Source organism: Taudactylus pleione, unplaced genomic scaffold (assembly GCF_031769625.1).
Source record: "Taudactylus pleione unplaced genomic scaffold, aTauple2 ptg001917l, whole genome shotgun sequence".
In the NCBI taxonomy this organism is placed as follows: Eukaryota; Metazoa; Chordata; class Amphibia; order Anura; family Myobatrachidae; genus Taudactylus; species Taudactylus pleione.
The window spans coordinates 357,385-375,694 of NW_028286314.1; the positions used below are offsets into that span (position 1 = coordinate 357,385).

At 49.6% G+C, this 18,310-nt stretch overlaps 1 protein-coding gene across 2 annotated transcripts in view; it reads left to right on the top strand.

Annotated features, from left to right (window-relative positions):
- Positions 1-3,800: 3,800 nt before the first annotated feature.
- The window catches only part of ACTL6B (actin like 6B), a 41,951-nt gene continuing 27,441 nt past the window's right edge, over positions 3,801-18,310 (top strand). For both annotated transcript variants that reach the window (XM_088465224.1, XM_088465225.1), the window contains exon 1: positions 3,801-3,882. In XM_088465224.1, the coding sequence (XP_088321350.1) occupies positions 3,858-3,882 (25 nt within the window). In that variant the 5' untranslated portion in view covers positions 3,801-3,857. The remainder of the gene's footprint in view (positions 3,883-18,310) is intronic.

The window sequence follows — 18,310 nt, forward strand, 5'->3', positions numbered from 1 at the left end:
TGGTAGTGTTAGAGCTGTGAGCACTATCAGTGTATAGTCGGTAGTGTTAGAGGTGTGAGCACTATCAGTGTATACTTGGTAGTGTTAGAGGTGTGAGCACTATCAGTGTATAGTCGGTAGTGTTAGAGGTGTGAGCACTATCAGTGTATACTTGGTAGTGTTAGAGGTGTGAGCACTATCAGTGTATAGTCAGTAGTGTTAGAGGTGTGAGCACTATCAGTGTATAGTCTGTAGTGTTAGAGGTGTGAGCACTATCAGTGTATAGTCGGTAGTGTTAGAGGTGTGAGCACTATCAGTGTATAGTCTGTAGTGTTAGTGGTGTGAGCACTATCAGTGTATAGTCGGTAGTGTTAGAGGTGTGAGCACTATCAGTGTATAGTCAGTAGTGTTAGTGGTGTGAGCACTATCAGTGTATAGTCTGTAGTGTTAGTGGTGTGAGCACTATCAGTGTATAGTCTGTAGTGTTAGAGGTGTGAGCACTATCAGTGTATAGTCGGTAGTGTTAGAGGTGTGAGCACTATCAGTGTATAGTCGGTAGTGTTAGAGGTGTGAGCACTATCAGTGTATAGTCGGTAGTGTTAGAGGTGTGAGCACTATCAGTGTATAGTCTGTAGTGTTAGTGGTGTGAGCACTATCAGTGTATAGTCTGTAGTGTTAGAGGTGTGAGCACTATCAGTGTATAGTCGGTAGTGTTAGAGGTGTGAGCACTATCAGTGTATAGTCGGTAGTGTTAGAGGTGTGAGCACTATCAGTGTATAGTCGGTAGTGTTAGAGGTGTGAGCACTATCAGTGTATAGTCAGTAGTGTTAGTGGTGTGAGCACTATCAGTGTATAGTCTGTAGTGTTAGTGGTGTGAGCACTATCAGTGTATACTTGGTAGTGTTAGAGGTGTGAGCACTATCAGTGTATAGTCGGTAGTGTTAGAGGTGTGAGCACTATCAGTGTATAGTCTGTAGTGTTAGAGGTGTGAGCACTATCAGTGTATAGTCAGTAGTGTTAGAGGTGTGAGCACTATCAGTGTATACTTGGTAGTGTTAGAGGTGTGAGCACTATCAGTGTATAGTCGGTAGTGTTAGAGATGTGAGCACTATCAGTGTATAGTCTGTAGTGTTAGAGGTGTGAGCACTATCAGTGTATAGTCAGTAGTGTTAGAGGTGTGAGCACTATACACTGTATAGTCGGTAGTGTTAGAGGTGTGAGCACTATCAGTGTATAGTCAGTAGTGTTAGAGCTGTGAGCACTATCAGTGTATACTTGGTAGTGTTAGAGCTGTGAGCACTATCAGTGTATAGTCGGTAGTGTTAGAGGTGTGAGCACTATCAGTGTATACTTGGTAGTGTTAGAGGTGTGAGCACTATCAGTGTATAGTCGGTAGTGTTAGAGGTGTGAGCACTATCAGTGTATACTTGGTAGTGTTAGAGGTGTGAGCACTATCAGTGTATAGTCGGTAGTGTTAGAGCTGTGAGCACTATCAGTGTATAGTCGGTAGTGTTAGAGGTGTGAGCACTATCAGTGTATACTTGGTAGTGTTAGAGGTGTGAGCACTATCAGTGTATAGTCTGTAGTGTTAGAGGTGTGAGCACTATCAGTGTATAGTCAGTAGTGTTAGAGGTGTGAGCACTATACACTGTATAGTCGGTAGTGTTAGAGGTGTGAGCACTATCAGTGTATAGTCAGTAGTGTTAGAGCTGTGAGCACTATCAGTGTATACTTGGTAGTGTTAGAGCTGTGAGCACTATCAGTGTATAGTCGGTAGTGTTAGAGGTGTGAGCACTATCAGTGTATACTTGGTAGTGTTAGAGGTGTGAGCACTATCAGTGTATAGTCGGTAGTGTTAGAGGTGTGAGCACTATCAGTGTATACTTGGTAGTGTTAGAGGTGTGAGCACTATCAGTGTATAGTCTGTAGTGTTAGAGGTGTGAGCACTATCAGTGTATAGTCAGTAGTGTTAGAGGTGTGAGCACTATCAGTGTATAGTCAGTAGTGTTAGAGGTGTGAGCACTATCAGTGTATAGTCTGTAGTGTTAGAGCTGTGAGCACTATCAGTGTATACTTGGTAGTGTTAGAGGTGTGAGCACTATCAGTGTATAGTCTGTAGTGTTAGAGCTGTGAGCACTATCAGTGTATACTTGGTAGTGTTAGAGGTGTGAGCACTATCAGTGTATAGTTGGTAGTGTTAGAGGTGTGAGCACTATCAGTGTATACTTGGTAGTGTTAGAGCTGTGAGCACTATCAGTGTATAGTCGGTAGTGTTAGAGGTGTGAGCACTATCAGTGTATACTTGGTAGTGTTAGAGGTGTGAGCACTATCAGTGTATAGTCGGTAGTGTTAGAGGTGTGAGCACTATCAGTGTATACTTGGTAGTGTTAGAGGTGTGAGCACTATCAGTGTATAGTCAGTAGTGTTAGAGGTGTGAGCACTATCAGTGTATAGTCAGTAGTGTTAGAGGTGTGAGCACTATCAGTGTATAGTCAGTAGTGTTAGAGGTGTGAGCACTATCAGTGTATAGTCTGTAGTGTTAGAGGTGTGAGCACTATCAGTGTATAGTCTGTAGTGTTAGAGGTGTGAGCACTATCAGTGTATAGTCAGTAGTGTTAGAGGTGTGAGCACTATCAGTGTATAGTCAGTAGTGTTAGAGGTGTGAGCACTATCAGTGTATAGTCTGTAGTGTTAGAGGTGTGAGCACTATCAGTGTATACTTGGTAGTGTTAGAGGTGTGAGCACTATCAGTGTATAGTCTGTAGTGTTAGAGCTGTGAGCACTATCAGTGTATAGTCAGTAGTGTTAGAGGTGTGAGCACTATCAGTGTATAGTCTGTAGTGTTAGAGCTGTGAGCACTATCAGTGTATAGTTGGTAGTGTTAGAGGTGTGAGCACTATCAGTGTATACTTGGTAGTGTTAGAGGTGTGAGCACTATCAGTGTATAGTCGGTAGTGTTAGAGGTGTGAGCACTATCAGTGTATACTTGGTAGTGTTAGAGCTGTGAGCACTATCAGTGTATAGTTGGTAGTGTTAGAGGTGTGAGCACTATCAGTGTATACTTGGTAGTGTTAGAGGTGTGAGCACTATCAGTGTATAGTCGGTAGTGTTAGAGGTGTGAGCACTATCAGTGTATACTTGGTAGTGTTAGAGGTGTGAGCACTATCAGTGTATAGTCAGTAGTGTTAGAGGTGTGAGCACTATCAGTGTATAGTCAGTAGTGTTAGAGGTGTGAGCACTATCAGTGTATAGTCAGTAGTGTTAGAGGTGTGAGCACTATCAGTGTATAGTCTGTAGTGTTAGAGCTGTGAGCACTATCAGTGTATAGTCTGTAGTGGTAGAGCTGTGAGCACTATCAGTGTATAGTTGGTAGTGTTAGAGGTGTGAGCACTATCAGTGTATACTTGGTAGTGTTAGAGGTGTGAGCACTATCAGTGTATAGTCGGTAGTGTTAGAGGTGTGAGCACTATCAGTGTATACTTGGTAGTGTTAGAGGTGTGAGCACTATCAGTGTATAGTCTGTAGTGTTAGAGCTGTGAGCACTATCAGTGTATAGTCTGTAGTGTTAGAGCTGTGAGCACTATCAGTGTATAGTCAGTAGTGTTAGAGGTGTGAGCACTATCAGTGTATAGTCGGTAGTGTAAGGTGTAACCATTATTACTTTATCATTAGGAATCTGTCCCTTTAAGAGCCCCTGTAGCGTTATTGGTGAATGATCGCTGATACAATGTATCCGTGAGTGACGTGGGCATTACCCAATGACAGAACGTCCGGGTGTGATTCCTGCGCTGTGATAGGCTGATGGCTAGCAGTCAGGGCCAGGCTGGCTGTATGTGCTCCCGGTATACGGTCAGTGTGCTCCCAGGTGTACGGACAGGATGAGTGGAGGAGTGTATGGGGGAGGTAAAAGCTGCACTGCACCCTCTGCTTCTCCCTCCCTGCATGCTATCCCCTCTCCACATCCATACACTGCGTCATTATAACCCAGCTTCTGCCCATACACTGCACACTGTGATACCTGCCTACTACTACTCACCCTAACACTGCACCCTCTGCCTTCTCACCCCACTACACCTCATCACTATTACACCTCATCCATCTCCCCCTACTCACTATTACACCTGTCCCCACTACACCTCATCCATCTTCCCCCTACTCACTATTACACCTGTCCCCACTACACCTCATCCATCTCTCCCTACTCACTATTACACCTGTCCCCACTACACCTCATCCATCTCCCCCCTACTCACTATTACACCTGTCCCACTACACCTCATCCATCTCTCCCTACTCACTATTACCTGTCTCCACTACACCTCATCACTATTACACCTCATCCATCTCCCCCTACTCACTATTACACCTGTCCCCACTACACCTCATCCATCTCCCCCCTACTCACTATTACACCTGTCCCCAGTACACCTCATCCATCTCTCCCTACTCACTATTACACCTGTCCCCACTACACCTCATCCATCTCCCCCCTACTCACTATTACACCTGTCCCCACTACACCTCATCCATCTCTCCCTACTCACTATTACCTGTCTCCACTACACCTCATCACTATTACACCTCATCCATCTCCCCCTACTCACTATTACACCTGTCCCCACTACACCTCATCCATCTCCCCCTACTCATTATTACACCTGTCCCCATTACACCTCATCCATCTCTCCCTACTCACTATTACCTGTCCCCACTACACTTATCCATCTCCCCCTACTCACTATCACACCTATCCCCACTACACCTCATCCATCTCCCCCTACTCACTATTACACCTGTCCCCACTACACCTCATCCATCTCTCCCTACTCACTATTACCTGTCCCCACTACACCTCATCCATCTCCCCCTACTCATTATTACACCTGTCCCCATTACACCTCATCCATCTCTCCCTACTCACTATTACCTGTCCCCACTACACTTATCCATCTCCCCCTACTCACTATCACACCTGTCCCCACTACACCTCATCCATCTCCCCCTACTCACTATTACACCTGTCCCCACTACACCTCATCCATCTCTCCCTACTCACTATTACCTGTCCCCACTACACCTCATCCATCTCCCCCTACTCACTATTACACCTGTCCCCACTACACCTCATCCATCTCCCACTACTCACTATTTCCTGTCCCTGCTACACCTCATCTCTCCCTAATCACTATTACACCTCATCCATCTCCCCCTACTCACTATTACCTGTCTCCACTACACCTTATCCATCTCTCCCTAATCACTATTACACCTGTCCCCACTACACCTCATCCATCTCCCCTACTCACTACCTGTCCCCACTACACCTCATCCATCTCTCCCTAATCACTATTACACCTGTCCCCACTACACCTCATCCATCTCCCCCTACTCACTATTACACCTGTTCCCACTACACCTCATCCATCTCTCCCTAATCACTATTACACCTGTCCCCACTACTCCTCATCCATCTCCCCCTACTCACTATTACACCTATCCCCACTACACCTCATCCATCTCCCCATACTCACTATTACACATATCCCGACTACACCTCATCCATTTCTCCCTACTCACTATTACACCTCATCCATCTTCCCCTACTCACAATTACACCTGTCCCCACTACACCTCATCCATCTCTCCCTACTCACTATTACACCTGTCCCCACTACACCTCATCCATCTCCTCCTACTCACTATTACACCTGTCCCCACTACACCTCATCCATCTCCTCCTACTCACTATTACACCTGTCCCCACTACACCTCATCCATCTCTCCCTTATCACTATTACACCTGTCCCCACTACACCTCATCCATCTCCCCCTGCTATTACCTGTCCCCACTACACCTCATCCATCTCCTCCTACTCACTATTACACCTGTCCCCACTACACCTCATCAATCTCCCACTACTCACTATTACCTGTCCCCACTACACCTCATCCATCTCCTCCTACTCACTATTACACCTGTCCCCACTACACCTCATCTCTCCCTAATCACTATTACACCTGTCCCCACTACACCTCATCCATCTCTCCCTAATCACTATTACACCTGTCCCCATTACACCTCATCCATTTCCCCATACTCACTATTACACATGTCTCGACTACACCTCATCCATCTCCTCCTAGTCACTATTACACCTGTCCCCACTACACCTCATCCATCTCCTCCTACTCACTATTACACCTGTCCCCACTACACCTCATCCATCTCCCACTACTCACTATTACCTGTCCCCACTACACCTCATCCATCTCCTCCTACTCACTATTACACCTGTCCCCACTACACCTCATCCATCTCCCACTACTCACTATTACCTGTCCCCACTACACCTCATCCATCTCCTCCTACTCACTATTACACCTGTCCCCACTACACCTCATCCATCTCCCACTACTCACTATTACCTGTCCCCACTACACCTCATCCATCTCCCCCTGCTATTACCTGTCCCCACTACACCTCATCCATCTCCCCCTGCTATTACCTGTCCCCACTACACCTCATCCATCTCCCCCTGCTATTACCTGTCCCCACTACACCTCATCCATCTCCCACTACTCACTATTACCTGTCCCCACTACACCTCATCCATCTCCTCCTACTCACTATTACACCTGTCCCCACTACACCTCATCCATCTCCCACTACTCACTATTACCTGTCCCCACTACACCTCATCTCTCCCTAATCACTATTACACCTGTCCCCACTACACCTCATCCATCTCTCCCTAATCACTATTACACCTGTCCCCATTACACCTCATCCATCTCCCCATACTCACTATTACATATGTCTCGACTACACCTCATCCATCTCCTCCTACTCACTATTACACCTGTCCCCACTACACCTCATCCATCTCTCCCTTATCACTATTACACCTGTCCCCACTACACCTCATCCATCTCCCCCTGCTATTACCTGTCCCCACTACACCTCATCCATTTCCTCCTACTCACTATTACACCTGTCCCCACTACACCTCATCCATCTCCCACTACTCACTATTACCAGTCCCCACTACACCTCATCCATCTCCTCCTACTCACTATTACACCTGTCCCCACTACACCTCATCCATCTCCCACTACTCACTATTACCTGTCCCCACTACACCTCTATTCTCCCTAATCACTATTACACCTGTCCCCACTACACCTCATCCATCTCCCCCTACTCACTATTACCTGTCCCCACTACATCTCATCCATTTCCTCCTACTTACTATTACACCTGTCCCCACTAAACCTCATCCATCTCCTCCTACTCACTATTACACCTGTCCCCACTACACCTCATCCATCTCCCCCTGCTATTACCTGTCCCCACTACACCTCATCCATCTCCTCCTACTCACTATTACACCTGTCCCCACTACACCTCATCCATCTCCCACTACTCACTATTACCTGTCCCCACTACACCTCATCTCTCCCTAATCACTATTACACCTGTCCCCACTACACCTCATCCATCTTCCCCTACTCACTATTACCTGTCCCTACTACACCTCATCTCTCCCTAATCACTATTACACCTCATCCATCTCCCCCTACTCACTATTACCTGTCTCCACTACACCTTATCCATCTCTCCCTAATCACTATTACACCTGTCCCCACTACACCTCATCCATCTCCCCCTACTCACTATTACACCTGTCCCCACTACACCTCATCCATCTCTCCGTAATCACTATTACACCTGTCCCCACTACACCTCATCCATCTCCCCCTACTCACTATTACCTGTCCCCACTACACCTCATCCATCTCTACCTAATCACTATTACACCTTTCCTCACTACACCTCATCCATTTCTCCCTAATTACTATTACACCTCATCCATCTTCCCCTACTCACTATTACACCTGTCCCCACTACACCTCATCCATCTCACCCTACTGACTATTATACCTTTCCTCACTAAACCTCATCCATCTCTCTCTAATCACTATTAAACCTCATCCATCTCTCCCTAATCACTATTACACCTGTCCCCACTACACCTCATCCATCTCCTCCTACTCACTTACACCTGTCCTCACTAGACCTCATCCATCTCCGCCTCACTATTCTACCTGTCCCCACTACACCTGAATTATCTCCCCAGTACTCATTATTACACCTGTCCCCACTACACCTGATCCATCTCCTCCTACTCGCTATTACACCTGTCCCCACTATACCTCATCTGTCTCCTCCTACTCACTATTACACCTGTCCCCACTACACCTCATCCATCTCCCCATACTCACTATTACACCTGTACCCACTACACCTCATCCATCGCTCCCTAATAACTTACACCTGTCCTCGCTACACCTCATTCATCTCCTCCTACTCACTATTACATCTGTCCCCACTACATATCATGCATCTCCCCCTAATCACTATTACAGCTGTCCCCACTACATCTCATCCATCTCCTCCTACTCACTATTATACCTGTCCTCACTACACCTCATTTATCTCCTCCTACTCACTATTACATCTGTCCCCACTACATCTCATCCATCTCCCCCTAATCACTGTTACAGCTATCCCCACTACATTTCACCCATCTCCCCCTAATCACTATTACAGCTGTCCCCACTACACCTCATCCATCTCCCCCTAATCACTATTACAGCTGTTCCCCACTACACCTCATCCATCTCCCTCCTACTCATTATTAAAACTGTCCTCACTACACCTTATCCATCTCCTCCTACTCACTATTACACCTGTCTTCACTACTCCTTATCCATCTCCTCCTACTCACTATTACACCTGTTCCCACTACACCTCATCCATCTCCCCCTTCTAACTATTACAGCTGTCACCACTACATCTCATCCATCTCCTCCTACTCACTATTACAGCTGTCCCCACTACACCTAATCCATCTCCCCCTAATCACTATTACACCTGTCCCCACTACACCTCATCCATCTCCCGCTGATCACTGTTACAGCTGTTCCCCACTACACCTCATCCATCTCCCTCCTACTCATTATTAAAACTGTCCTCACTACACCTTATCCATCTCCTCCTACTCACTATTAAACCTGTCCACACTACACGTGATTCATCTCCTCCTACTCACTATTGCACCTGTTCCCAATACACCTCATCCATCTCTCCCTAATCACTATTACACCTGTCCCCACTACACCTCATCCATCTCTCTGTAATCACTATAACACCTGTCCCCACTACACCTCATCCATCTCCCCCTACTCACTATTACCTGTCCCCACTACACCTCATCCATCTCTCCCTAATCACTATTACACCTCATCCATCTCCCCCTACTCACTATTACACCTCATCCATCTCCCCTTACTCACTATTACACCTGTCCCCACTACATCTCATCCATCTCCCCCTACTCACTCTTACACCTGTCCCCAGTACACCTCATCCATCTCTCCCTAATCACTATTACACCTGTCCCCACTACACCTCATCCATCTCCTCCTACTCACTTACACCTGTCCTCACTAGACCTCATCCATCTCCGCATCACTATTCTACCTGTCCCCACTAAACCAGAACTATCTCCCCAGTACTCATTATTACACCTGTCCTCACTACACCTCATTCATCTCCTCCTAATCACTATTACATCTGTCCCCACTACATCTCATGCATCTCCCCCTAATCACTATTACAGCTGTCCCCACTACATCTCATCCATCTCCTCCTACTCACTATTACATCTGTCCCCACTACATCTCATCCATCTCCCCCTAATCACTATTACAGCTGTCCCCACTACACCTCATCCATCTCCCCCTAATCACTGTTACAGCTGTTCCCCACTACACCTTATCCATCTTCCTCCTACTCATTATTAAAACTGTCCTCACTACACCTTATCCATCTCCTCCTACTCACTATTACACCTGTCCACACTACACGAGATCCATCTCCTCCTACTCACTATTACACCTGTCCCCAGTACACATCTTCCATCTCCCCCTACTCACTATTGCAACTGTTCCCACTACACCTCATCCATCTCTACCTAATCACTATTACACCTGTCCCCACTACACCTCATCCATCTCTCTGTAATCACTGTTACACCTGTCCCCACTACACCTCATCCATCTCCCCCTACTCACTATTACCAGTCCCCACTACACCTCATCCATCTCTCCCTAATCACTATTACACCTCATCCATCTCCCCCTACTCACTATTACACCTGTCCCCACTACATCTCATCCACCTCCCCCTACTCACTCTTACACCTGTCCCCAGTACACCTCATCCATCTCTCCCTAATCACTATTACACCTGTCCCCACTACACCTCATCCATCTCCTCCTACTCACTTACACCTGTCCTCACTAGACCTCATCCATCTCCGCATCACTATTCTACCTGTCCCCACTAAACCAGAACTATCTCCCCAGTACTCATTATTACACCTGTCCCCACTACACCTGATCCTTCTCCTCCTACTCGCTATTACACCTGTCCCCTCTATACCTCATCCGTCTCCTCCTACTCACTATTACACCTGTCCCCATTACACCTCATCCATCTACCCATACTCACTATTACACCTGTACCCACTACACCTCATCCATCGCTCCCTAATAACTTACACCTGTCCTCACTACACCTCATTCGTCTCCTCCTACTCACTATTACATCTGTCCCCACTACATCTCATGCATCTCCCCCTAATCACTATTACATCTGTCCCCACTACATCTCATCCATCTCCCCCTAATCACTGTTACATCTGTCCCCACTACATTTCATCCATCTCCCCCTAATCACTATTACACCTGTCCCCACTACACCTCATCCATCTCCCCCTAATCACTGTTACAGCTGTTCCCCACTACACCTCATCCATCTCCCTCCTACTCATTATTAAAACTGTCCTCACTACACCTTATCCATCTCCTCCTTCTCACTATTACACCTGTCCACACTACACCTGATCCATCTGTTTCTACTCACTATTACACCTGTCCCCACTACACCTCATCCATCTCCCCCTACTCACTATTATACCTGTCCCCACTACATCTCATCCATCTCCTCCTACTCACTATTACACCTGTCCCCACTACACCTGATCCATCTCCTCCTTCTCACTATTACACCTGTCCCCACTACACCTCATCCATCTCCCCCTACTAACTATTACCTGTCCCCACTACACCTCATCCATCTCCCCCTACTCACTTTTACACCTGTCCCCACTACATCTCATCCATCTCCCCTTACTCACTATTACACCTGTCCCCAGTACACCTCATCCATCTCTCCCTAATCACTATTACACCTGTCCCCACTACACCTCATCCATCTCCTCCTACTCACTTACACCTGTCCTCACTAGACCTCATCCATCTCCGCATCACTATTCTACCTGTCCCCACTACACCTGAAGTATCTCCCCAGTACTCATTATTACACCTGTCCCCACTACACCTGATCCTTCTCCTCCTACTCGCTATTACACCTGTCCCCACTATACCTCATCCGTCTCCTCCTACTCACTATTACACCTGTCCCCACTACACCTCATCCATCTACCCATACTCACTATTACACCTGTACCCACTACACCTCATCCATCGCTCCCTAATAACTTACACCTGTCCTCACTACACCTCATTCATCTCCTCCTAATCACTATTACATCTGTCCCCACTACATCTCATGCATCTCCCCCTAATCACTATTACAGCTGTCCCCACTACATCTCATCCATCTCCTCCTACTCACTATTACATCTGTCCCCACTACATCTCATCCATCTCCCCCTAATCACTATTACAGCTGTCCCCACTACACGTCATCCATCTCCCCCTAATCACTGTTACAGCTGTTCCCCACTACACCTTATCCATCTTCCTCCTACTCATTATTAAAACTGTCCTCACTACACCTTATCCATCTCCTCCTACTCACTATTACACCTGTCCACACTACACGAGATCCATCTCCTCCTACTCACTATTACACCTGTCCCCAGTACACCTCTTCCATCTCCCCCTACTCACTATTGCAACTGTTCCCACTACACCTCATCCATCTCTCTGTAATCACTATTACACCTGTCCCCACTACACCTCATCCATCTCTCTGTAATCACTATTACACCTGTCCCCACTACACCTCATCCATCTCTACCTAATCACTATTACACCTGTCCCCACTACACCTCATCCATCTCTCTGTAATCACTATTACACCTGTCCCCACTACACCTCATCCATCTCCCCCTACTCACTATTACCTGTCCCCACTACACCTCATCCATCTCTCCCTAATCACTATTACACCTCATCCATCTCCCCCTACTCACTATTACACCTGTCCCCACTACATCTCATCCACCTCCCCCTACTCACTCTTACACCTGTCCCCAGTACACCTCATCCATCTCTCCCTAATCACTATTACACCTGTCCCCACTACACCACATCCATCTCCTCCTACTCACTTACACCTGTGCTCACTAGACCTCATCCATCTCCGCATCACTATTCTACCTGTCCCCACTAAACCAGAACTATCTCCCCAGTACTCATTATTACACCTGTCCCCACTACACCTGATCCTTCTCCTCCTTCTCGCTATTACACCTGTCCCCACTATACCTCATCCGTCTACTCCTACTCACTATTACACCTGTCCCCACTACATCTCATCCACCTCCCCCTACTCACTCTTACACCTGTCCCCAGTACACCTCATCCATCTCTCCCTAATCACTATTACACCTGTCCCCACTACACCTCATCCATCTCCTCCTACTCACTTACACCTGTCCTCACTAGACCTCATCCATCTCCGCATCACTATTCTACCTGTCCCCACTAAACCAGAACTATCTCCCCAGTACTCATTATTACACCTGTCCCCACTACACCTGATCCTTCTCCTCCTACTCGCTATTACACCTGTCCCCTCTATACCTCATCCGTCTCCTCCTACTCACTATTACACCTGTCCCCATTACACCTCATCCATCTACCCATACTCACTATTACACCTGTACCCACTACACCTCATCCATCGCTCCCTAATAACTTACACCTGTCCTCACTACACCTCATTCGTCTCCTCCTACTCACTATTACATCTGTCCCCACTACATCTCATGCATCTCCCCCTAATCACTATTACATCTGTCCCCACTACATCTCATCCATCTCCCCCTAATCACTGTTACATCTGTCCCCACTACATTTCATCCATCTCCCCCTAATCACTGTTACAGCTGTTCCCCACTACACCTCATCCATCTCCCTCCTACTCATTATTAAAACTGTCCTCACTACACCTTATCCATCTCCTCCTTCTCACTATTACACCTGTCCACACTACACCTGATCCATCTGTTTCTACTCACTATTACACCTGTCCCCACTACACCTCATCCATCTCCCCCTACTCACTATTATACCTGTCCCCACTACATCTCATCCATCTCCTCCTACTCACTATTACACCTGTCCCCACTACACCTGATCCATCTCCTCCTCACTATTACACCTGTCCCCACTACACCTCATCCATCTCCCCCTACTAACTATTACCTGTCCCCACTACACCTCATCCATCTCCCCCTACTCACTTTTACACCTGCCCCCACTACATCTCATCCATCTCCCCTTACTCACTATTACACCTGTCCCCAGTACACCTCATCCATCTCTCCCTAATCACTATTACACCTGTCCCCACTACACCTCATCCATCTCCTCCTACTCACTTACACCTGTCCTCACTAGACCTCATCCATCTCCGCATCACTATTCTACCTGTCCCCACTACACCTGAAGTTTCTACTTCAGGGTCCATAGGGTATCCACAGGATACCTTGGGGTATAGGTGTGACGTCAGTCGCAGGGCACCAAAGAGTTAAGCTTTCAGCCTCCCAGGATGCACTAGGTCCCCCTCCTATACCCCGCCCCCGGGCCAAGGCACCTCAGTTTAGTTTGGTGCCCGGCCGGAGTCGGGTGCACCTGTTGGAGTGGGGGCTAGAAGAGCCCCTGAAGCTTATTCTTCATGCAGCTGTGGCTGCACATCTGGATGAACAGCATGGACAGTCAGTCCTGACGTCCATGCTGTCTTCCCTACACCCCGCCGGTACCAGAACGCCGGTACTGATCCGGGGATGCTGGTGGGCGTCTGGGGTCACAGCTAGCGGTGACCCCAGATGCTCCGGACCATGGCCGGATTCAAGGGGGACAGAGGTAAGCAGCGGGGTCCCGCGGTGGGTCCCCGCTGATCACATGGTCCTAAGTCCCCAGGCAGGGGGCTCCCTGGGGACTGGCTGCAGCGTGGAGCCAGGCGACCAACCTGCGCTTCCACTACCCCCTGGGACAGCGGACCGCAGCAGAGCGGTAGCGCTGCGGCGTCCCAGGGGTTAAATGCATGCCAGGGGAGCGCGCCTTCCCTGTCTCACAGCCGGCGCCTCCCCCGCTGCACACAGCCCTCTCTGCATGCTGCCGACTGGTCCTGTGGCAGCGCTCCTCCCCCAGGCCAGCCTCCTCTCTGCTCCTCGGCGGCCATCTTCTCCAGAACGCATGGTGAACGCTGCTGGAAGCGCTGGACGGAAGCATCGTGGTCTGGGTCCCCCCGCATACCTCTCCTCCGCTGTGGTCAGGTCTGTGTATGCAGCGCTGTGTCCTACCAGGCCCTGTGTCTGTGTAGTTGAGTGATCAGCGCTGTTAGTGCAGGAATTGTTATTTTTCTGCATTGTATGTGACTGTGCTAGCGCTGCTGCCTGTAATCTTTTCTTCTCTAAACTGTCAGCTTTATTACTGTCCCTGTTCTTTCTGCTAAAGCCCTTGCGGTGCGGTGCTGCAGGGTGGTCTCTCGCCTATTTAATACTTAATTGGTGAGAGAGGTCACATACGTGGTGCCATCATGTCTGAAAGTGATTTTCCCCTCCGGCTACAGTGTACCACGTGCAAAGTACCGTTAGCGGAGGGGGAGGGTAGCGCGGAGGGCCTTTGCCGGCAGTGTTTGTCCATGGCGCGGCCTATTACGGTTACAGCACCGGTACAGGAGCCGCCCTGGGCTTGTTTCGCTCAGGCGTTAACAGCTTTAGTGGGCCAGTTAGCTCCGCAGCCCGCGTTTACTCCGATGGGTTTGTCCCAGCAGTCTGTGGTGTCGTCACCCATGCAGGGGTTCCCACGACAATTGGTGGTACCCCACAGTCTCCCTATTTCCCCGCTCCCGGGTTCTCAGGAGCCAGCGTGGGTTAACTCCCTGACAAGTTCTGTACAGCACTTGTCGGATGTGTTGCAAGGGGAGTCTGTGATGCGGTCTCATAAAAGGCCGGTGGCGTCTCTGTCCGCTCCTTATGAGGATGACGAAGGGACGTCTGATGATGGGGAGATTCTAGATCCTTACGATCAGGAACCTCTCCATACTAAGGACGCTGATGCTAAGTCCAAAGTATATATTCCTGGACTTATTCGGGCGGTCCGCACAGCCTTGGTGATTGAGGACGAAGTTCCCCCAGCGGCTAAATCTAAGTATGCCTTTTTCAAAGATGTGAAGGGTGATGCCACAGTCTTTCCTCTTTCGGGTCAGTTGGTGGACCATTTAGAGGAGGCGTGGAAACAACCTGGCAAAAGATACCAGCCGCAGAGACGCCTGGCGGTGGCTTATCCGTTCGCGGATAATTATTTTGCTAAGTGGGAATCCCCTCCACAGGTGGATTCTCACGTGACCCGTCTTGTCCGTAGTGCCACATTGCCGATGCCATCCATGTCCTCCCTTAAGGATGCTACGGACCGCAAGGTAGAAATCTGCCTGAAGTCCGCTTATTCCCTTGCAGGGGGGGCAGCACGGCCGGCTATGGCCATTTGCTGGGTTGCCAGAGCGATGGAGCGCTGGGCGGATTCATTAGAGGCTTCTTTTGAATCCGACTGTCCGGCCGATCAGGCGGAGTTGATTGGCAATCTCCGTGATTCGGCCACCTACATCAACGAGGCGGCTCTAGACATTAGTACTCTGGTGTCTAGAATTTCTTCAGCAGCGGTAGCTGCTCGTCGCACCTTGTGGCTGCGATCCTGGAAGGCGGACGCAGATTCCAAGAAAGGTCTGGAAGCGTTGCCGTTTACCGGAGAAGTTCTCTTCGGTCCGGATCTGGATAAGATTGTGGCCACGCTGGCGGCAGCCAAATCTGCCTGTCTCCCGTCGGCCGCTGCTCCTTCTGGTTCGGGACCATCGTCCTTTCGGTCATCTAGGGCCCAGGGCAGGCCCAAACCACAGTCGTTTCCTCGACAGGCTGGCCCTAAGAAATCGGTCAAGCCCCGGAAGCAGGCATGGAGTACCAGACGTCCGGCCCCAAAGCCAGATGACAAGCCTGCGGCCTGACGGTCCGGGCCTCCCTTTGGGGGATCCCAGGGTGGGAGGCCGCCTGCTACAGTTCGCCCAGTGTTGGTCGACCACTACGACAGACACTTGGGTTCTGGAGGTGGTTTTCCACGGATACGCCCTCTCCTTCCGGCACAGACCCCCGGCTCGCTTCTTCACCACGGGTCTCCCATCAGACCGGAACAAGGCTACGGAGCTGCGGAAGGTATTGCACACTATGCTCCAGGCTGGAGTTATAGTGGCGGTTCCATTCTCCCAGAGGGGCCAGGGTTTCTATTCAAATCTATTTTTGGTACAGAAACCCAATGGGTCATATCGTCCGATACTCAACCTCAAAGCACTCAACAAGTCTTTGCGGGTCCCGAAGTTTCGGATGGAGACCCTACGGTCCATCATTCTGGCGCTGGAACCTGGGGACTACTTGGTGTCATTGGACATACAGGACGCTTACCTGCATGTCCCTATTCTTTGGCGCCATCAACAGTTCCTCAGGTTTGCAACAGCAGCGACCACTTCCAGTTTCGGGCGTTACCTTTTGGCCTGGCAACAGCACCACGTGTTTTCACCAAGGTGATGGCGGTCATGGCGGCTTCTCTGCGGCTGCAGGGAGTCCGCATGTTGCCGTATTTGGACGACCTGTTATTGGTGGCAGGATCTCCAGAGCTCCTGTTACGCCACTTGGACCTGACCATTGCACTGCTGCAACGGCACGGCTGGCTAATCAACTGGCAGAAGTCCACTCTAATCCCGTCTCGGAGGATTCTGCATCTTGGAGCCTTATTGGACTCGGGACAGCAAAGGATCTTCGTGACGGAGGACAAGATCTCTGCTTTACAGTCAAGGGTGCGCAGTTGTCTGCACAGCCGCCGGGTGTCCTTACACTCGGCGATGAGGTTACTGGGCTCCATGGTGTCGGTGTTCGACATGGTGGAATACGCCCAGTTTCACTCCAGACCTCTGCAGCACCTGATCCTGTCCAAGTGGAACGGGCTGACTCAGTCTCTGAAGTCCCAGACGATTGTGCTCACCCAGGAGGTTCGCCTGTCCCTTACGTGGTGGTTACAGACGACCCACCTCAACAAGGGACGTCCGTTCTGGGTTCCAAATTGGGTCCTGTTGACAACGGACGCCAGTCTTCGGGGCTGGGGAGCAGTTTCGGGTCCACACTTGTTCCAGGGCAGGTGGACGCCGACAGAAGCGGAGCTTCCAATAAATATCTTGGAACTCCGTGCGGTCTTCAATGCTCTCCAGCAGGCACAGCGGTTTCTCCAGGGTCGCCCGGTGCAGGTCCAGTCGGACAACGCTACCACCGTGGCCTACATAAACAGGCAAGGAGGAACTCGCAGTCGGGCGGCTCTCGTAGAGGTCTCTCGGATCCTGGTTTGGGCGGAGCGCAATCTTCCGGCCATATCAGCGGTCTTTATCCCGGGAGTGCTCAATTGGGAGGCGGACTTTCTAAGTCGCCAGGACGTTCATCCGGGGGAATGGTCCCTGCACCCGGACGTTTTTCAACTACTGGTGGACAGGTGGGGTCTTCCAGAAATCGACCTCATGGCGTCCCGGCACAACAACAAGTTGCCGGTGTACGGGTCTCGCACAAGAGACGAAGGGGCGTCTCTGGTGGATGCTCTGTCCGTCCGGTGGACGTTCCGGTTCGCATACCTGTTCCCTCCGGTCTCCCTTCTTCCACGGGTAATCCGGAAATTCAAACAGGAAGGAGGGACGCTCCTGTTGATAGCTCCCACGTGGCCCAGACGGCACTGGTTCTCAGACCTTCAGGGTCTGTCCGTGGACATTCCTCTGCGGTTGCCGCTACGACCGGACCTTCTGTCTCAGGGTCCTTGCCTTCACCCGGACCTGACTCGGCTGTCTTTGACGGCGTGGCTGTTGAGACGGCCATGCTGAGGTCCCGGGGGTTTTCCAGCTCTGTGGTGCGTACCATGTTACGAG